The sequence below is a fragment of the Armigeres subalbatus genome, chromosome 1 (genome assembly GCF_024139115.2).
Source record: "Armigeres subalbatus isolate Guangzhou_Male chromosome 1, GZ_Asu_2, whole genome shotgun sequence".
Classification (NCBI taxonomy): domain Eukaryota; kingdom Metazoa; phylum Arthropoda; class Insecta; order Diptera; family Culicidae; genus Armigeres; species Armigeres subalbatus.
Window position 1 is genome coordinate 169,602,543 of NC_085139.1, and position 21,954 is coordinate 169,624,496.

The 21,954-nt window shown below is 43.7% G+C and overlaps 1 protein-coding gene across 1 annotated transcript; it reads left to right on the forward strand.

The window, feature by feature from the left end:
* Nucleotides 1-1,341: 1,341 nt before the first annotated feature.
* Nucleotides 1,342-15,291, forward strand: LOC134206746 (uncharacterized). Its single transcript, XM_062682475.1, has 2 exons — nucleotides 1,342-1,627; nucleotides 15,251-15,291. The coding sequence occupies exons 1-2, from the start codon at nucleotides 1,342-1,344 to the stop codon at nucleotides 15,289-15,291; spliced, it is 327 nt and encodes a 108-aa protein (XP_062538459.1).
* The last annotated feature ends 6,663 nt before the right edge of the window (nucleotides 15,292-21,954 follow it).

Below are 21,954 nucleotides of genomic sequence, written 5' to 3' on the forward strand. Positions count from 1 at the left end.
ATGCAATTAAAATATCCGATGCTGTAGCACGAAACCCACAGAGGTAGATCCACCACTCATAGAATTGTACCTTTGTATCAATATATTGTTATATATTTATTTGGCCCTTCTACTTTTTCAACAAATATCTTTCAAAAATAGAGAATATGTGTACCAAATATGGTTGGAATTTATCCCTGGGGGTTGGGAGTTACACTGAATTACTAATTTTTTAAAGACAACCCCTTCCTTCATAACTTTACCCTTTCCCCAATGACCCTCCTACCTCCTTTGTTATCTTCTCCTTAGGATAGAGAATGTGTGCACCAAATTTGGTTTAAATCGGTAGGGATTAGGAGTTACACTGAATTGCTCGTTTTCTCTAGACAACCCTTCCCCCTTACCCTCCCCTTTTCACACTTCGTTATTTTTTCTTTGGGATAGAGAATGTGTGTACCCAATTTGGTTGAAATCGGTCCATGGGTTCAAAATTTACTCTGGATTACCCGTTTCCTGAACAATACCCTCCTCCAGACCCTTCCTTCTTTCACAAATTACACTCTCATATGATTGTCTCCTTATAGTGAATATGTATACAAAATTTGATTAAAAGTCCTGAGAAATGAAAGTTACACAGAATTTCAAGAGGCTCGGAAGCCTCCTTTCAAGAGGCTCAGAATCAGTCGACAATTCCAGACCGACATTTGAAAAGGGCGTAACCGCCAAAATTTATTCCTTCTGATTCCTTGTCCACTTATATACGTATATATGTAGACGAAGAATCAAAAGGAATAAATTTTGGCTGTTACGCCCTTTTCAAATGTTGATCTAGAATTGTCTCTCGCGCGTGATAGACGTTTCCCCGCACAGTTAACGTAGTTAACCTACCAAATTTCGTGTATCTTGTGACGGAAATACAGTGTCATTCAGCGAAATATGTCGCACAGGAAGAACACCATTGTTATGAACGTCAGTGTCCTCCCGAGAAGCCCTTCTTTGGCCCAGGTAAAGCAGTTCCTTGAGGAATCTCTCAAACTCAACATGGCTGATGTGAAAAGGATCCAACTGCACAACCTCAATGACTGCGTGTTTGTTGAAATGAACAGCGCAGGCGTAGCCGCACGACTACAGACGGAACATCACCTCAAACACTCATTTCACCGTCTCGGCGTATTCTACCATATTCAAGTATACGTCAATGGTCCCACCACTACATTGAGGATTCATGATCTTCCTCCGAGTATGCCGAATGAAACCATATCTGACTGCCTGAACCAATATGGTAAAGTTATCTCCGTACAGAACGAGACATGAAAGAACTTTTTTCCGGGAGTACCAAATGGTGTAAGAGTGGTGCGAATGATGCTTGAAAAAGCAATACCATCTCGTATCGTTATCGATAACGAGCCCACGCTTGTAACTGGACAAAAACAAAACCAATCTCAAACGAGTCCTCCAGCAGCGGCGGTTTCAAATTTTTCAACGTCATCCAACAAACAACACAATAGCGACTCTTCACAGATGCAAGCCGACGCAAGCGAAAGCGAAGACGACGACTATGAGGACGACGATAAAAACAACAACGACAGTGAAGGTGAGGGTGACGAACCAATTGATAACGGCAAGAAGTCCGGTACTGTAGCCGGCGGTACCTTTCAAGAGGCTCGGAAGCCTCCTTTCAAGAGGCTCGGAAGCCTCCTTTCAAGAGGCTCGGAAGCCTCCTTTCAAGAGGCTCGGAAGCCTCCTTTCAAGAGGCTCGGAAGCCTCCTTCCATGCGCCTTAGAAACCTCCTTTCAATTAGATCGTAAGTCTTCCTTCAAGAGGCTTGGAAGCCTCCTTTCGAGAGGCTCGGAAGCCTCCTTTCAAGAGGCTCTGAAACGTCTTTATAAGAGGCTCAGAAGCCTCCTATCAAGAGCCTCGAAAGCCTTTTTCAAGAGGCTCGGAAGCCTCCTTTCAAGAGGCTCAGAAGCCTCCTTTCAAGAGGCTCAGAGCCTCCTTTCAAGAGGCCTGGAAGCCTCCTTTCAAGAGGCTCAGAAGCCTCCTTTCAAGAGGCTCAGGCCTCCTTTCAAGAGAGCTCAGAGCCTCCTTTCAAGAGGCTCAGAAGCCTCCTTTCAAGAGGCTCAGAAGCCTCCTTTCAAGAGGCTCAGAGCCTCCTTTCAAGAGGCTCAGGAAGCCTCCTTTCAAGAGGCTCGGAAGCCTCCTTTCAAGAGGCTCAGAAGCCTCCTTTCAAGAGCTCAAGCCTCCTTTCAAGAGGCTCAGAAGCCTCCTTTCAAGAGGCTCAGAGCCTCCTTTCAAGAGGCTCCAGAGCCTCCTTTCAAGAGCTCAGAGCCTCCTTTCAAGAGGCTCAGAAGCCTCCTTTCAAGAGGCTCAGAAGCCTCCTTTCAAGAGGCTCAGAAGCCTCCTTTCAAGAGGCTCAGAAGCCTCCATTCAAGAGGCTTGAAGCCTCCTTTCAAGAGGCTCAGAAGCCTCCTTTCAAGAGGCTCGGAAGCCTCCTTTCAAGAGGCTCGGAAGCCTCCTTTCAAGAGGCTCGGAGGCCTCCTTTCAAGAGGCTCAGAAGCCTCCTTTCAAGAGGCTCAGAAGCCTCCTTTCAAGAGGCTCAAGCCTCCTTTCAAGAGGCTCGGAAGCCTCCTTTCAAGAGGCTCGGAAGCCTCCTTTCAAGAGGCTCGGAAGCCTCCTTTCAAGAGGCTCGGAAGCCTCCTTTCAAGAGGCTCGGAAGCCTCCTTTCAAGAGGCTCTGAGGCCTCCTTTCAAGACGCTCGGAAGCCTCCTTTCAGAGACTCGGAAGCCTCCTTTCAAGAGGCTCTGAGGCCTCTCTTCAAGACGCTCAGGCCTCCTTTCAAGAGGCTCAGGCCTCCCTTTCAAGAGGCTCAGGCCTCCTTTCAAGAGGCTCAGAAGCCTCCTTTCAAGAGGCTCAGAAGCCTCCTTTCAAGAGGCTCAGAGAAGCCTCCTTTCAAGAGGCTCAGGAAGCCTCCTTTCAAGAGGCTCAAGCCTCCTTTCAAGAGGCTCAGGAAGCCTCCTTTCAAGAGGCTCAGGAAGCCTCCTCTCAAGAGGCTCAGAAGCCTCCTCTCAAGAGGCTCCAGGAAGCCTCCTTTCAAGAGGCTCAGAAGCCTCCTTTCAAGAGGCTCAGAAGCCTCCTTCAAGAGGCTCGGAAGCCTCCTTTCAAGAGGCTCAAGCCTCCCTTTCAAGAGCTCGGAAGCCTCCTTTCAAGAGGCTCAGAGCCTCCTTTCAAGAGGCCTGGAAGCCTCCTTTCAAGAGGCCTCAGAGCCTCCTTTCAAGAGGCTCAGAAGCCTCCCTTTCAAGAGGCTCAGAAGCCTCCTTTCAAGAGGCTCAAGCCTCCTTTCAAGAGGCTCAGAAGCCTCCTTTCAAGAGGCTCAGAAGCCTCCTTTCAAGAGGCTCAGAAGCCTCCTTTCAAGAGGCTCCAGAAGCCTCCTTTCAAGAGGCTCAAGCCTCCTTTCAAGAGGCTCGGAAGCCTCCTTTCAAGAGGCTCAGAAGCCTCCTTTCAAGAGGCTCAGAGCCTCCTTTCAAGAGGCTCGGAGAGCCTCCTTTCAAGAGGCTCCAGGCCTCCTTTCAAGAGGCTCAGAGCCTCCTTTCAAGAGGCTCAGAAGCCTCCTTTCAAGAGGCTCAGGAAGCCTCCTTTCAAGAGGCTCAGAGCCTCCTTTCAAGAGGCTCAGCCTCCTTTCAAGAGTCTCGGAAGCCTCCTTTCAGGAGGCTCAGGCCTCCTTTCAAGAGGCTCAGGAAGCCTCCTTTCAAGAGGCTCAGAGCCTCCCTTTCAAGAGGCTCAGAAGCCTCCTTTCAAGAGGCTCAAAGCCTCCTTTCAAGAGGCCTGGAAGCCTCCTTTCAAGAGGCTCAGAAGCCTCCTTTCAAGAGGCTCAGAAGCCTCCTTTCAAGAGGCTCAGAAGCCTCCTTTCAAGAGGCTCAGAAGCCTCCTTTCAAGAGGCTCGGAAGCCTCCTTTCAAGAGGCTCAGAAGCCTCCTTTCAAGAGGCTCAGAGCCTCCTTTCAAGAAGGCTCAGAAGCCTCCTTTCAAGAGGCTCAGAAGCCTCCTTTCAAGAGGCCTCAGAAGCCTCCTTTCAGAAGGCTCAGAAGCCTCCTTTCAAGAGGCTCGGAAGCCTCCTTTCAAGAGGCTCAGAAGCCTCCTTTCAAGAGGCCTCAAGCCTCCTTTCAAGAGGCTCAGGAAGCCTCCTTTCAAGAGGCCTCAAGCCTCCTTTCAAGAGGCTCGGAAGCCTCCTTTTCAAGAGGCTCAGAAGCCTCCTTTCAAGAGCTCAGAAGCCTCCTTTCAAGAGGCTCAGACGCCTCCTTTCAAGAGAGCTCAGACGCCTCCTTTCAAGAGCTCAGACGCCTCCTTTCAAGAGCTCAGACGCCTCCTTTCAAGAGGCTCAGACGCCTCCTTTCAGAAAACTCAGACGCCTCCTTTCAAGAGCTCGGACGCCTCCCTTTCAAGAGGCTCAGACGCCTCCTTTCAAGAGGCTCAGACGCCTCCTTTCAAGAGGCTCAGACGCCTCCTTTCAAGAGGCTCGAAGCCTCCTTTCAAGAGAGCTCAGAAGCCTCCTTTCAAGAGGCTCAGGAAGCCTCCTTTCAAGAGGCTCAGAAGCCTCCTTTCAAGAGGCTCAGAAGCCTCCTTTCAAGAGGCTCAGAAGCCTCCTTTCAAGAGGCTCAGAAGCCTCCTTTCAAGAGGCTCGGAAGCCTCCTTTCAAGAGGCTCAGAAGCCTCCCTTTCAAGAGCTCGAAGCCTCCTTTCAAGAGGCTGGAAGCCTCCTCTCAAGAGGCTCAAGCCTCCTCTCTCAAGAGGCTCGGAAGCCTCCTTTCAAGAGGCTCAGAAGCCTCCTTTCAAGAGGCTCGGAAGCCTCCTCTCAAGAGGCTCGGAAGCCTCCTTTCAAGATTGGGGCCAAGTAAAGATTGGGGCCCTCCTTTGCCGTGCGGTAAGACGCGCGGCTACAAAGCAAGACCATGCTGAGGGTGCCTGGGTTCGATTCCCGGCGTCGGTTTAGGTATTTTTTGGTTTGGAAATTATTTCGACTTCCCTGAACATAAAGTATCATCGTGTTAGTCTCATGATAATAAACGATTATAAATGTGGAAGTGCTTAATGAATACTAAGCCGCGAGGCGGCTTTATCCCTGTATGGGAATGTAATGCCAATAAGAAGAAGATGAAGATAAGTTTATAAACGACTCATTTTATATTGTTTGATCCAGATTTACCGGCCAGTCCTTAACGTTTGCTGTTGAATTTTAAATTTCAAATCGAAGAGCTTCCAGTAATCATTAATTAGTATTTTGAATTAATTTGTTTAATTTTCCTCTACTTTTTTATTTCTTTCTGGCCTTTTTTGTTCACATATGTATATATTTTCATAATTTTTTTTTACCTGTTCATGGTTAGGTTTGGCCTTTCGAAGAATAAGTAATAAGGATAAATACACCCAACCGTTGATTGTTTTTCTAGCAGCGCTGTGCAGTACCTGCTGGGACCTATGTAATGGCTTGGCGTAAGCGGGAGTGCTGGATTCTTATACAACTGACGTATGAGACGTTACAATTTTGCAAGCTTTTCATACATTTATGGCATTTCTGACGTATTTGCCGTACACTGAAGCTCCGTTTCCAGACACTTATTATTAAATATGGACTGATAAAATTTATGATAGCAATTGCTCTGTAATGCTAACATTTGATTTTATTTTATCAATTTTGTAAATAAGGCATACTGGACAAAAGAACATTAATGCTCCATGATAAAGTAGGGGGTTACTTTTATTGTAAAAATTAGAATTGTTCAAAATTTGCTAATCATCTCGATGCACGAAGCATTAAGCACACTTATCCATACCAAGTTTTTATCTTGGGAAGATTTAAAACGAAGAAGTTTCCAACCGTACCGTCTTATTTGTTTGTGGATTTTTCTTCACTCGTTCATTTTTCTCCCGGTAGTTCTTTTAACCGTAGCAAATAAAACTTCACAAACGGACCAGGAGAGAAAAGAGGTAACGGGGCGGAACTGCTCGAGAGAGTTTTAAACCACCATAAAATTAAACAGAAAAACAATCTTCAGAGTGGGAGGAAAGTTTAGCTTTTTAATTAAAATTTATCTGATTAATTTATAAGCAAATTTATAAACATGGAAACGGTGTAGACTATTCTCTTACTTGCACTTCGCAGATACTTTATCCATACAGTTTCCTTTTAGCTTTAGCGAGTTTTATCCTTACGGAATAAATTACGGGGATTCCACTTACGCACACCAATCTGTACCTCTGCTCAAGCGATTGATTTTGTTCAACATCACTTTTCTACTCCATCTCCAACTGCAGAATTCTTTCCAAATCATGATAAACTCTGATAAGGCCAAACTTGAAGTGCCAGGAAGTCGAAAATGTCTCTCTCCCGAAAACATTCTATTTAGACTGGTTTAGAAATGCACTCGCCTTTTCCGGAATATCAACCCTACGCCTTTGCATGCAAGGCTAACAGGAGACCCATGAAGAGTATAATAACTTGTTTAAGGTTTAATTAACATTGATTTTTCACAAGAATCATTCACAACGTTTATTATTTATCAGTTAGGCAGATTTTTCGGAAAAATATATTAAGCTCTTTTAGTGGAATGTATTCAACCGTCTAAGACAAATTAAGTACTCTCCATTTAATTCCACCAATTATTTTCGATATCTTTGCAGATACGTATTTCGACCACAACTGTGTGGTCGTCTTCAGTGTCTCGTACTTGACTCGACTCGACTCGAGTCGAATTAGGGGCCCTCCTTAGCCGTGCGGTAAGACGCGCGGCTACAAAGCAAGACCATGCTGATGGTGGCTGGGTTCGAATCCTGGTGCCGGTCTAGGCAATTTTCGGATCTAGGTTCGTGTATTGGCCCAATATTGTGGGATGCTAACATCTTTCAAACAGCATGATCACTTTGGACAAGAATGAAAACACGCTGAACTATCACATGAAGCGCAGAGATTAAGCTGTCATGTATATTGATCTTCTCAGTAGTTTGTGAAAATTTAAAAAAATCACATTGGATGGTGGGTGTCCCAAATTTAAAGTGGACAGGCTTTAGGATAACCTTCTTCTTCTTCTTCTTCTTATTGGCATTACATCCCCACACTGGGACAGAGCCGCCTCGCAGTTTAGTGTTCATTAACCCCCAAAAGGCCAAGCTCTTTGAGAAAGCGATTTTTGATTTTGAAAAAATCATAACTTTTTTATTTTAGTCCAATCTTGATGAAATTTTGACACAAGGTCCAATTTTATTCTAGTTTTGTGGCTGCACATTGAGTTTTCAGAAATTTCTGGATGGTTCGGAATTATTCCAGATTCCCTTGGGGTACCAGCAAACTGGTGTTTGGGGTATTTCGTCAGTTACTCAATTTTTCTCCATGGAACCCATATAAAACAGTATGAAACAATGTTGCCACACTAATAACGAGTTTCATAGCGATTTTTCCGAAAGTTAGTCTTCCATACGGACATCCCCAGGAAGCTTCCAAATGTCCCCAGGGAACCTGTAATGGGGACAATTTCGATTTTGCTCCGAAACATGCCGTGCGACGGCTCTTTCTTCACAATTCTTCATGAATTTACTCGCTGTTGTTATAAAAGTGGTCTATGGTCAGTTTGGCCACTCTTGTGACACCCGGAATGCCCCTAGGGAACCTGTAAAGGGGACATTTTCGATGTTGCTCCAAAACATGTCGTGCGACGGCTCTTTCTTCACAATTTTTCATGAATATACTCGCTGTTGTTATGAAAGTGGTCTATGGTCAGTTTGGCCACTCTTGTGACACCCGGAATGCCCCTAGGGAACCTGTAAAGGGGACAATTTCGATTTTGCTCCGAAACATGTCGTGCGACGGCTCTTTCTTCACAATTTTTCATGAGTATACTCGCTGTTGTTATAAAAGTGGTCTATGGTCAGTTTGGCCACTCTTGTGACACCCGGAATGCCCCTAGGGAACCTGTAAAGGGGACAATTTCGATCTTGCTCCGAAGCATGTCGTGCGACGGCTCTTTCTTCACAATTTTTCATGAATATACTCGCTGTTGTTATAAAAGTGGTCTATGGTTAGTTTGGCCACTCTTGTGACGCCAGGAATGCCCCAGGGAACCTATAAAGGGGACAATTTCGATTTTCCTCCGAAACATGTCGTGTGACAACTCTTTCTTCACAGTTTTCATGAATAAGCTCGCTGTTGTTATAAAGTGGTCTATGGTCAGTATGGCTGCTCTCGTGACCCCAGAATGCCCCCAAGGAACCTGTAAAGGGACAATTTCGATTTTGCTCGAAACATGTCGTGCGACGGCTCTTTCTTCACATTTTTCATGAATATACTCGCTGTTGTTATAAAAAGTGGTCTATGGTCAGTTTGACCACTCTTGTGACGCCATGGAATGCCCCAGGGGAACCTATAAAGGGGACAATTTCGATTTTGCTCCGAAACATGTCGTGTGACAACTCTTTCTTCACGATCTTCCATGAATAAGCTCGCTGTTGTTATAAAAGTGTTCATTTCTGAATTTGGACACTCTTGTGACGCCCGGAATGCCCCCAGGGAACCTGTAAAGGGGACAATTTCGATTTTGCTCCGAAACATGTCGTGCGACGGCTCTTCACAATTTTTCATGAATATACTCGCTGTTGTTATAAAAATGGTGTATGGTCAGTTTGGCCACTCTTGTGACGCCCGGAATGCTCCCTAGGGAACCTGTAAAGGGGACAATTTCGATTTTGCTCCGAAACATGTCGTGCGACGGCTCTTTCTTCACAATTTTTCATGAATATACTCGCTGTTGTTATAAAAGTGGTCGATGGACGATAATTGGTATCACTCCTCCAGCAGCTTCCGTATTTGTGTATAGCATTAACCTATTCATCATCTCCTCGTCGAAAAACTCCATAAATGCTTTTTAGGTGAACTTATTTTACTTAAATTTAGATTGAAAGTTTTGTCACGTTCATCATTTTTACGAGCTTTGAAAGGTCGCTTTGTTGACCACTCAAAATCTCCTGATTTGTTAAAAAATATCGTTTCATCCTTTTCGTATGCAAACGGATGCCCTTCAAAAAGCTCTTCGTCGCTGTTCAGATCACAGACGAATTCGTCGACATCAGAATGCACGTTGACTAGATCCGTCTCCGATAAGCTCTCCTTTTTTACAACAGGTCAATCTCAATATCGCTTGACAACTGGATTTGAAAATTTTATCGATACGAAGAAAAGTAAGATTTCAAATTCAGATAAAAACAAGCCCTTTTTGCATCTATGTACTGTCGCAACCGGCTTCTATTTGCAAAAGGCTGTAAATGATGTATCACCGAATATCCTGTGTTTCATCGATGCCCACATAATATAATACAATGGGATTATAAATTTCAAGAATTTTGACGATGCCGGTCATTGATTTTGATTCGGCACCAGTCAAAAGAGGAACAAATAGAAACAGGCTTCGCTATAATTCATGCTTGACATCGTGAACATATATGAAAGCAAGTAGAATTACGGTATTCGTTAGAATGTTTAGAGTAAAATCACAGCCAATGGCTTATTGTTTCATAGTTGCAAGTGATGGGAGTTTTGAATAAGTAATGAAGTATTCTAGTATTACGAAGTATTACGATATCCTACTAGCCCTTCGCTGCTTGCAGTAGCCTCGGAGTAATCTAAATGTGCACACATAGAAATAGTTTGAACTAGTGATGCTTTCTTGAAGTCGGAGGAAAAGTAAACTTTCAACCAGGACTTACTGGGGAATCTGAGGAGCAGAATTATGATATTTCAGATATTCAAGAAAAAACAGACCTGTGTGAAAGTTTATTGAAAATAATGATGGCATTCATACATACATATATTTTTTCCCTTAACACGGTAATCACTTTGATGTAGTGTGTTACGGTTTACGTTATATCGTATTTAGTCCTCGCTACCAACAGCAGTCTCAGAAATAAAACATAATTAATGTTACCCTGCAGATAATTGAAAGACTCGAATTTCGAATCCCGTTGGAGGATAAACTGCTTGCGACGGAAGCACCTTTTCATGCGATTATTTAAAAAAAAACTCGATGCCCGTATCCGCTGAACTGACTGCTGGAAAATCGAGTTGGGGGTACGTACTAACTTTTCATGAACTTGAACATATTATTACAGCATTTGTTTTTCAGTCTATGTTACATATTACAGAATATTGTGTATTTGGACAACATATTTTATTCCTGTGAGTCTTTTTCAAATAAATGATGTGCTTTTGAGGACATTATTTCTACAGGTTTTATCGCCATAGCTGATTTTTATTTTTTGCAGTAGCGGACTTGACACGAGAAATTGTTTTTTTCGCTATAGCACCTTTCGGCTCAGTTGATCATATGCTGACCGATTCTGTAATTTCGATCTTATGTTTTTATGCTCTAGCCTTAGTGAACAATAACTTGTCGTAAAAAATAGGGTGAAGTTCTGAGAGATACCTTATTGGGATCCTAATTAGCATCGGCTCGAGATTCTAAGAAGCATCCACTCAGGATTATGAGCAAAATTCGTTCGAGATTCTAAACTGAATCCGTCTGGAATTCTAAACAGACTCTATTCGAGATTCTGAAACGAATCTGTTCGAGATTCAAAATTTCAAACAGAATCCGTTTGGATTGGAGTTCTAAAGAGAATCCGTTTGTAATTCTGAACATAATTTCTGTTGAGATTTGGAGAGGAATTTGTACAGAATTCTGAACAGAGTCCGTTTAGGATTCTGAAAAGAATCTGTTTGAGATTCGGAACATAATTTGTTTGGAATTTGGATCCCAATCCGTTTGAGATTCTGAATAGAACCCGTTGAAGGTTCCTAACAGAATCTGTTTGCGATTCTGAAAAAATCGAATGGTTTTCTGAACAGAATGTATTTAGGGTTCTGAAAAGAATAAGTTCGCGATTCTGATCAATGACCACTTTTATAATAATTGCAGAAGCTATTCATAACAAATTGTGAAGAAAGAGCCATCACACGACATGTTTCTGGAGCAAGATCGAAATTGTCCCATTTAACTGTTCCTTGGGAGCATTCCGGGTGTCACAAGAGTGGCCAAACCAACCATCGACCACTTTTAAAACAACAGCGAGTATATTCATGAAAATTGTGAAGAAAGAGCCGTCGCACGACATGTTTCAAACAAAATTGAAATTGTCCCTTTACAGGTTCCCTGGGGGCATTCCGGGCGTCACGAGAGCGGCCATACTGACCATAGACCACTTTTATAACAACAGCGAGCTTATTCATGAAAAACTGTGAAGAAAGAGCTGTCACACGACATGTTTCGGAGCAAAATCGAAATTGTCCCCTTTACAGGTTCCCTGTGGGCATTGCGGGTGTCACAAGAGTGGCCAAACTAACCATCGACCACTTTTATAGCAACAGCGAGTATATTCATGAAAAATTGCAAAGAAAGAGTCGTCGCACGACATGTTTCGGAGCAAAATCGAAATTGTCCCCTTTACAGGTTCCCTGGGGGCATTCCGGGTGTCACGAGAGTGTGCAAATTCACCAATGATTACTTTTATAATAACAGCGAGCTTATTCATGGAAGATCGTTAAGAAAGAGTCGCCGCATGACATGTCTCGGAGCAAAATCGAAATTGTCCCCTTTATAGGTTCCCTGGGGGCATTGCAGGTGCCAGAAGAATGGCCAAACTAACCATCGACCACTTTTATAACAACAGCGAGTATATTCATGCAAAATTGTGAAGAAAGAGCCGTCGCACGACATGTTTCAGAGCAAAATCGAAATTGTCCCCTTTACAGGTTCCTTGGGGCATTCCGGGTGTCACAAGAGTGTGCAAATTCACCAATGATTACTTTTATAATAACAGCGAGCTTATTCATGGAAGATCGTTAAGAAAGAGTCGTCGCATGACATGTTTCGGAGCAAAATCGAAATTGTCCCTTTACAGGTTCCCTGGAGCATTCCGGGTGTCACAAGAGTGGCCAAACTAACCATCGACCACTTTTAAAACAACAGCGAGTATATTCATGAAAAATTGTGAAGAAAGAGCCGTCGCACGACATGTTTCAGAGCAAAATCGAAATTGTCCCCTTTACAGGTTCCTTGGGGGCATTCCGGGCGTCACGAGAGCGGCCATACTGACCATAGACCACTTTTATAACAACAGCGAGCTTATTCATGAAAAACTGTGAAGAAAGAGCTGTCACACGACATGTTTCGGAGCAAAATCGAAATTGTCCCCTTTACAGGTTCCCTGTGGGCATTGCGGGTGTCACAAGAGTGGCCAAACTAACCATCGACCACTTTTATAGCAACAGCGAGTATATTCATGAAAAATTGCAAAGAAAGAGTCGTCGCACGACATGTTTCGGAGCAAAATCGAAATTGTCCCCTTTACAGGTTCCTGGGGGCATTCCGGTGTCACGAGAGTGTGCAAATTCACCAATGATTACTTTTATAATAACAGCGAGCTTATTCATGGAAGATCGTTAAGAAAGAGTCGCCGCATGACATGTCTCGGAGCAAAATCGAAATTGTCCCCTTTATAGGTTCCCTGGGGGCATTGCGGGTGTCACAAGAATGGCCAAACTAACCATCGACCACTTTTATAGCAACAGCGAGTATATTCATGAAAAATTGCGAAGAAAGAGTCGTCGCACGACATGTTTCAGAGCAAAATCGAAATTGTCCCCTTTACAGGTTCCTGGGGGCATTCCGGTGTCACAAGAGTGTGCAAATTCACCAATGATTACTTTTATAATAACAGCGAGCTTATTCATGGAAGATCGTTAAGAAAGAGTCGTCGCACGACATGTTTCGGAGCAAAATCGAAATTGCTCCCTTTACAGGTTCCCTGGGGGCATTCCGGGTGTCACAAGAGCGGCCAAACTGACCATCGACCACTTTTATAACAACAGCGAGTATATTCAAGAAAAATCGGTAAGAAAGAGCAGTCGCACGACATGTTTCAGAGCACAATCGAAATTGTCCCATTTACAGGTTCCTTGGGGGCATTCCGGGCGTCACAAGAGCGGCCATACTGACCATAAACCACTTTTATAACAACAGCGAGTATATTCAAGAAAACTGTGAAGAAAGAGCCGTCACACGACATGTTTCAGAGCAATATCGAAATTGTCCCTTTACAGGTTCCCTAGGGGCATTCCGGGTGTCACAAGAGTGGCCAAACTGACCATAGACCACTTTTATAACAACAGCGAGTATATTCATGAAAATTGTGAAGAAAGAGCCGTCGCACGACATGTTTCAGAGCATAATCGAAATTGTCCCTTCACAGGTTCCCTGGGGGCATTCCGGGTGTCACAAGAGTGGCCAAACTGACCATAGACCACTTTTTTAACAACAGCGAGTATATTCATGAAAAATTGTGAAGAAAGAGCCGTCGCACGACATGTTTCGGAGCAAAATCGAAATTGTCTCCTTTACAGGTTCCCTGGGGGCATTCCGGGTGTCACAAGAGTGGCCAAACTGACCATCGACCACTTTTATAACAACAGCGAGTATATTCATGAAAAATTGTGAAGAAAGAGCCGTCGCACGACATGTTTCGGAGCAACATTGAAATTGTCCCCATTACAGGTTCCCTGGGGACATTTGGAAGCTTCCTGGGGATGTCCGTATGGAAGACCAACTTTCGGAAAAATCGCTATAAGACTCGTTATTAGTGTGGCAATATTGTTTCATACTGTTTTATATGGGTTCCATGGAGAAAAATTGAGTAACTGGCGAAATACCCCAAACATCAGTTTGCTGGTACCCCAAGGGAATCTGGAATAATTCCGGAACCATCCAGAAATTCCGAAAAACTCTAGGTGCAGCCAAAACTAGAATAAAAATTGGACCTTGTGTCAAAATTTCATCAAGATTGGACAAAAAATAAAAAAGTTATGATTTTTCCAAAATCAAAAATCGCTTTCTCAAAGAGCTTGGCCTTTTGGGTGTTAAGCACTTCCACAGTCATTAACTGCGAGGTTTCTAAGCCAGGTTACCATTTTTGCATTCGTATATCATGAGGCTAGCACGATGATACTTTTATGCCCAGGGAAGTCGAGACAATTTCCAATCCGAAAATTGCCTAGACCGGCACCGGGAATCGAACCCAGCCACCCTTAGCATGGTTTTGCTTTGTAGCCGCACATCTTACCGCACGGCTAAGGAGGGCCCCATAAAATACATATAGGATAACCAGGGAATGAATATTCGAGCAACGCCTAACATAACAACGCCTTTGTCATAAAAAAAGCTTGTTAGGATTAAGCAGACCTTTTCGTCTGTTCGTCATATTCTCGACAACCGATAAAAGATACACTTTTTTGCCAAACTCATCCGTACTACATCGTAAGCTCAGGAGAAACGTTCTGCTATAGTGGAGTATTAGCAAATGGACGTTACTTTCGTTGGTTGCCCCTATTACGATGGACGGAAAAACTTGCCGTGTCCCTACTGACAAACGCATCTCGGAACAAACCTTTATCAGAACCCGAACAAACTATGACAGATTTTGTTTACCAAAAAAAGAAAAGGAGAAAGCAGCAATAAAGCAAGATTTTCTTTGTTAGGCCAGATATTCAATAGTCTATTGCACTATTCAAAGAAAAAAGCCGAATTATTTTAACATTCATACGTTTTACTTATATATAAAACAAACGTTTCCCATGTCTTTTGAAAATGTAGCTGTTATTTATTTCCTTCAGAAAAATAATACATTTACACCTTATTTGCCTTCCGAAGCATTTCCCGATGAAAACAAATCATATTCTTCCATGCGTTTGAAAGAGAATGATATTTAAACGTCAGTAAGCATTATACTGGTATACAATTTCAAAACACAGGTCGTGTAGTTTAAGAAGTAAAAATATCGATCGACAGTCACATTTGTGAAATATGTCTCGTCATCGTCAACAAAAAATGCGCAGCTTTTTTTTGGGCGTAAAGGTGAATATCTTTTTTAAAACTGTATGTCTAATTAGTTGATATTTCAAATTAAGAAGAATCTTGCTTTTCCAGATACTAATACCAATCGCAGCGGATTTTAAAACTAAACTGAAAATTGCTAACGAGGTGGAAGATATGCAAGTTCTATAACCGGCAGTTAGTTCAGTTGATAGTGCCAACGAACGAACGAACTCACATTGACATGATAATGAGAAGCTTTGGATATTCATTCCGTCTTCTATTTTGTCATTCGCATATTCGTTGTTTTTGTATTCATTTATATTCATTTTGAATCTTGTCATTGCTCATCTCCGCTTGACCATAATCAGTAGTGTCGGCAGTGTCGGACGTGGTCGGTTGTAGTGATTAACGATTTTTCAAAGAAATTCAAAGGAAAAATGGAGGACCACGTCACCTAAACCTAAACCACGTCACATTAGAATCTCCATCGCCCTCTACATCTGTTGAAAATGCGAAAAGAAAAGACAATAAACGATACGACAACGATCAAACTTTGGCCAAAGCTGTGCTTGGCTATATCCGCCGGGAAGGTACCAGAGCTTCATGTCCCATCCATCCCGGCAGTTGCCCAAGAAAAACTGGACGTAGGGAATTTTGTCTGTCACTTCCGGACACGCCATTGTAAACTGGCTGCAGCTAACGGTTTATTCAAAGATGATAAAGTCCCGGAAAAGAAGCAGAGAGTTATTAAGAAACGGATAGTTGCCATAGACACACTTCTCTGGATGGATTCTGTGCTCCTAATGCTAACAGTCCACAATCTTACCGCAGAATGTCTTCAGTGGAAGGGCTTCACGCAATTTCTTGAAGCGCTATCGAATGCTTGCGGTGCTAGCGAATTTACGAAATGAACGTTAGTTTTCTGCAGAACGAACATTTCTTCAAGCAAGTGGCGCAGCAGTTTCGCGAACTGGGTAATAGATCCAAGTTTTTGCAATTTTCATTAATAATCATCTTGTTTCCTTTCTCGTACAACACACCATTCTACTCCAAAAACGATTTTTTTAAAGAAGTCTCAGAGACCCATGATGTTATATATTCTGCTTGACGAACTGAACAAATGTCTGTCAGTCCATGTGTATGTGTGTCTGTAAACGAAAATCGAAAAACATTAGGCAATTTTTCAGATAGTAATTATTAACTGATTTTATCGCAACAAGCATTCGATGGGGGACAAACCCTAGTTCATCACTATTGAATATAATCACGATCGGTCATTGCGTTCAAAAGTTATGAAGAAAAAGGAGTGTTGCACCTTATAAGCTTGGTTGGTTGATTCGCTATATAGCGTTATTAGAGCCGTAAAGTAGGCAAATACTTATGATGTGGATCACACTAAGTCGAAGCTCGAAATCAAAGCCTTCAAGTCACTCTGTATCTGCACGAAGAACATGCAGGAGCGGCACGTGTCATTGTAAGATTTTTATGTCAAAGCTGAAGAATACCGATGGGAGTTGTAGAGTGTTTGCAGTTACATCAACATTCGTGCGTTCTCTAGCTCTACAAAACAGTACCATACAGTCATCGCAGATCCAAATAATGTTTTTTCTCGATAGGGCGCGCATATCCTCTTCGGCCACACCAACACAGACAGCGTGAAATGTTTTAGCACATTTACCTTCACATACAGTGAATAAGTCTGAGCTAATATCGACAGACATAGAGCACTTTCCGCAGTCTTTCTCCATGGTGATTGAATGTGAATTTTAAGCAAAAACTTGCATAAAACACTCGGGGTAATCGAGGTAGTAATAAATCGGATTGATCAGCAAGTTATGCGCACTCAGGTCAAATTTTCACTAATTTTATCCAACGAATTTCACACTATCGGACGATCGGAACAGAGCGAGAAACAACACGTCTAGACTCAATCACGTCTTCAACTCGAGATATGTGGGGGGTATGTGGGGGCCCCAAAATGTACAAAAAAGGTTGGTTTTGGTACATAAGATTTGTGGGGCCCGAGGCCACGCCCCCCCCCCGCCCCCCCATAAATCCGGCCCTGACCCTAAGTATTGTTTCTTATTGCATTATTATTGTAGTCTTTATTAGAGTGACTTGCAGCCCTCGGCTGGCTCGTCTCTGCTCGTTGGTTCTCTTTTCACGCTTGTTTTACATTCAAGAAAAAATTCCTGTGTACAACGTTTTTTAAAATTAGCTTCTATAATGAGTCAAACTTCGACAAAATAGTTGAAAACATCTCGGCTTAAATGTACTTTGATCGAATAAAACGGCTATGCATCGAATCACAAATCGCTACCCGTTGGGTGTGAATTGCCTAATTCACGCTTCAAGCAGATGGTCCTTTCACCAGCATGATTCCAGCGGTTGTTCGATATTGAAAATAATCATTTCTCACTCAATCTGCCAAGACCACAACCAGTGTCAACAAATGAAGAATCGAGCCGCAACGATTGACACTCACACTCCATGATCAAATGAGGAAAATTCTGATCATTCTACAAAACAACCACTTCCACCCCCGTGGTGGGATGGCTCTATTCCAATGTGCGGTGCTGCGCGGAGGTGTGAGATGATAATTGGACAGCCCAGTTATCCAAACAGTCATTTATTGGCGCCAGCGCCACCGTACTATTGATAGTAGGCCTTATTGAAAGTAGACTGCAGCTTGATTGTTAAACAATAATGCCAATGTAGACACATATTTGAGACCGAGTGCTGCCGATGGATGTTTGTTCTGGGAGATACAATAAGCGTTGATGGGATGGACCGTTTTTCGTTGTAAGCCTTTTGCATCAGTGGCCAAACATGTCACAGTATAAATGGTTGATTGAAATACGATAATTTGCATTGTAATTACTTAATGCAGTATTGCCATCCGATAGTAGGGAGCAAAAAACCAATAAGTCCGAACTTTGTTTGAGAGACAGGGACGAACACATTATTTCGATTACTTGAATGATGATGTCATTTGGACATATAGGGTAAAAAGTCCAATAGCGGACCCTCCAGCTATTTTTGCATTGTTACAGCACACTGTAAATATTTTACTATGATATTCCATCGGGAGAACCTACCTTGCAGTCCTATGATATGATTACATGCATTGGAAAGGCTATGGAAAGCAAAATTAGATGATTTTTTGTACAATTCTGTAAAAAATAAACACGAGAGTGTCCATTATAGGAATATTTTGGGAGGTCCATAATAGGGAAGAAGAACGCCCCGAAACGGAACATGACAATCAAATGAAGTGTCGACTGTAGGGAAGCAATTTCCTATTTGGACCCCCAGAGGGTCTACTATAAGGCGAATTTAGTCAGACTTTAAAATGTTAATTTCAACAAATGGCTTCGTGTATTTGAGTGCTTTATGTATGTATCGTGCAGAGGAGGTGCAGAACTTGTTATCAGATATCAAGCGGAATTAATATGTTGAAATTTATACTCCTTATGACAGGAAGAGCTATCTTCCGCTACTAGGGGGTCCACTATTGGGCATTTTACCCTACTTCGTTAGACGGCAATGTAGCTTCTGACACGTGAATGTGACTGCGGCTTCGAGAGGAAGCAATGCATGGCCATTGGAAGTATTCAACAATATATGTACGATACGATCCCTTGTTGAATATTGTTTTCCCTTTACTTTTTTCCAACATTCGCGTTAAGTGAACAGCCTTCTGAGAACTACTTTATGTTCAACGACAGGATTCTCTTCATAGTACATTTGATACAGGACGTGATTATTGATTTTACGTCAAGTGCCATTCTTTAGTTTATTTTAAGGTGAAGGTTGGTTGAGTACCCAACAAATCTTTGTGAATATTGGTGTAATACGGGCATTTATATATTGTAGTACTATTGGTGTCTTAGATATGAGCACACACATTATTGCAAGCATGAACTGTCAAAACAATGACAACATTTTTGTCTGGGATGGGTCTGGAAGAAATTATTGCCAAAACAATTTTTCATATCACATATGTGCATCATCGTACAAGCTTGAATACGAGTGTACTAGCCTTGGTGGGGGCATCCATCAATTCAGCTGTTATTGGTCGACGGTACAGCAGCAGTGCCTTTCTCTGCTTTGTTCTCTCCGAGGCAGCCAAGTTGGTTGCGACGAGACGGACGCAATGAGAAAACAGAACTGTGCAATAAAAATCCTATTCGACTAAATGCTGATGTCATATTAGAAATTTGGAGACAGTACTCGTCGATAGCAAATCCTTCCGCACGCGATGGCATATGAGCAAGTCAAACCACCTTCCTTTTGCCAGTGGAGATATATCAGCTTCCACACTGATATTCTTCCCTCCCCTTCATACGGGAGCTTGGCAGAAGGAAGGTCGTGCGATATGTGCCATCACAAATATTGCCCTCCGCTCGCTTTCAAATCGACTTCTATAAAAACATTCTTCATGCCTGCCGTATCCTAACGGAACTATCAATTCTATACTTTCGCCTCTAATGCTATCATGAACATGTACGTCCAAGTTTGGAAGATGATATTAGCATTTCCATATCATTGTAAATCGTTTAACTTCACGTAGAAGTAACACACACGAAATCATTAATTTAGTTGAATACGAGTATTTTTGTTGATCACTTGTTTTGGTAACGCACTACTTGATACTATTTCTTATACTTTTTCTGAGGATCTTTCTTTCAGTAGCAGCATCGTGGATCCATCATTGGATATAGCTGTAAATCGTAAAATTCAAAATTAGCTTCTACAAATTATTTATTTATTTATCATCAGACTAAGGCCGGAGTGACCTGTGCTGCACATAAAAGACTTCTCCATTCAGCTCGGTTCATGGCTGCACTTCGCCAACCACGCAGTCTGCGGAGGGTCCGCAAGTCGTCCTCCACCTGATCGATCCACCTTGCCCGCTGTGCTCCTCGCCTTCTTGTTCCCGTCGGATCGTTGTCGAGAACCATTTTCACCGGATTACTGTCTGACATTCTGGCTATGTGCCCGGCCCACCGCAGTCTTCCGATTTTCGCGGTGTGAACGATGGATGGTTCTCCCAACAGCTGATGCAACTCGTGGTTCATTCGCCTCCTCCACGTACCGTCCGCCATCTGCAACCCACCATAGATGGTACGCAACACTTTCCTTTCGAAAACTCCCAGTGCGCGTTGGTCCTCCACGAGCATCGTCCAGGTCTCGTGTCCGTAGAGAACTACCGGTCTTATAAGCGTTTTGTAGATAGTCAGTTTGGTACGGCGGCGAACTCTATTCGATCGAAGCGTCTTACGTCCAAAGTACATCTCGAGTCCAAAGTACGTACGATTTCCAGCCACTATGCGTCTCCGAATTTCTCTGCTGGTATCGTTATCGGCGGTCACCAGTGAGCCCAAGTACACGAATTCTTCAACCACCTCGATTTCGTCACCACCGATAGAAACTCGTGGTGGGTGGCTCACATTGACCTCTCTTGAGCCTCTTCCTATCATGTACTTCGTCTTCGACGTGTTGATGACTAGTCCAATCCGTTTAGCTTCGCTTTTCAGTCTGATGTAGGCTTCCTCCATCCTCTCAAAGTTACGTGCCATGATATCAATGTCGTCGGCGAAACCAAATAACTGGACGGACTTCGTGAAAATCGTACCACTCGTGTCAATCCCTGCCCTTCGTATTACTCCCTCCAAAGCGGTGTTGAATAGCAGACACGAAAGACCATCACCTTGCCGTAACCCTCTACGGGTTTCAAAGGGACTCGAGAATGCCCCTGAAACTCGAACTACGCACATCACCCGATCCATCGTCGCCTTGATCAACCGTATCAGTTTATCCGGAAATCCGTTTTCGTGCATTAGCTGCCATAGCTGGTCCCGATCGATTGTATCATATGCGGCTTTGAAGTCGATAAATAGATGATGTGTGGGCACGTTGTATTCGCGGCATTTCTGCAATACCTGACGTATGGCGAACACCTGGTCTGTGGTAGAGCGTTCACCCATAAATCCCGCCTGGTACTGCCCCACGAACTCTCTTGCAATTGGTGTTAGTCGACGGCATAAAATTTGGGAGAGTACCTTGTAGGCGGCGTTCAGCAATGTGATTGCGCGGTAGTTGCTACAATCCAGCTTATCGCCCTTTTGTAGATGGGACACGACACCTTCCATCCACTCCTGCGGCAGAACCTCATCCTCCCAAACCTTGGTAATAATCACCCAATGCAGCGCTCTGGCCAGTGCTTCACCACTGTGCTTAAAACAGCTCTCCTGGTAGTTGGTCAACTCCAGGGGCTTTGTTGTTTTCAGCCGGCCGATCTCCTCCTGGACTTCCTGGCGATTCGGAGCCGGAAGTCGCATGTCCTGCGCGCGTGCTAGGTTCATTACCATACCGCCACCGTTGTCTGCCATATCGCCATTCAGGTGCTCTTCGTAGTGCTGCCGCCACCTTTGGATCACCTCACGCTCGTTCGTAAGAAGGTTCCCGTTTATGTCCTTACACATATCGGGCTGTGGCACGTGGCCCTTACGTGAACGGTTCAACTTCTCATAGAACTTTCGTGCGTTATTAGCGCGGTACAGTTCCTCCGTTTCTTCACGGTCTCGATCTTCCTGCTGGCGCTTTTCCTCCGGAAAATCGAGTTTTGTCTGTTCCGCGCCCGTTTGTATCGTGCCTCGTTCGCCCTCGTGCGGTGTTGCAGCAATCTCGCCCATGCTGCATTATTCTCCTCAACTAACTGCTCACATTCGCCGTCATACCAGTCGTTTCTCTGATCCGGAGCCACCGTGCCTAGTGCAGCGGTTGCGGTGCTTCCAATGGCGGATCGAATATCTCTCCAGCCATCTTCAAGAGATGCTGCGCCTAGCTGCTCTTCCGTTGGGAGTGCCACTTCCAGCTGCTGCGCGTAGTCTTGGGCTAGTCTACCGTCTTGTAGCCGCCCAATGTTAAGCCGCGGTGGACGACTCCGACGCGTGTTGATCACCGTCGAGAGTTTTGAGCGCAGACATACTGCGACGAGGTAGTGGTCGGATTCAATATTCGCACTGCGGTAAGCGCGGACGTTCGTGTCATGTCGAAAAAGAATGCA

Excerpts from the sequence above, each read along its gene's own strand:
- LOC134206746 (XM_062682475.1), top strand. The coding sequence starts at position 1,342 with ATGCTTGAAAAAGCAATACCATCTCGTATCGTTATCGATAACGAGCCC. Across the intron at positions 1,628-15,250 it reads GTCCGGTACTGTAGCCGGCG|TAGTGTCGGCAGTGTCGGAC; the intron begins GTACCTTTCAAG and ends GACCATAATCAG.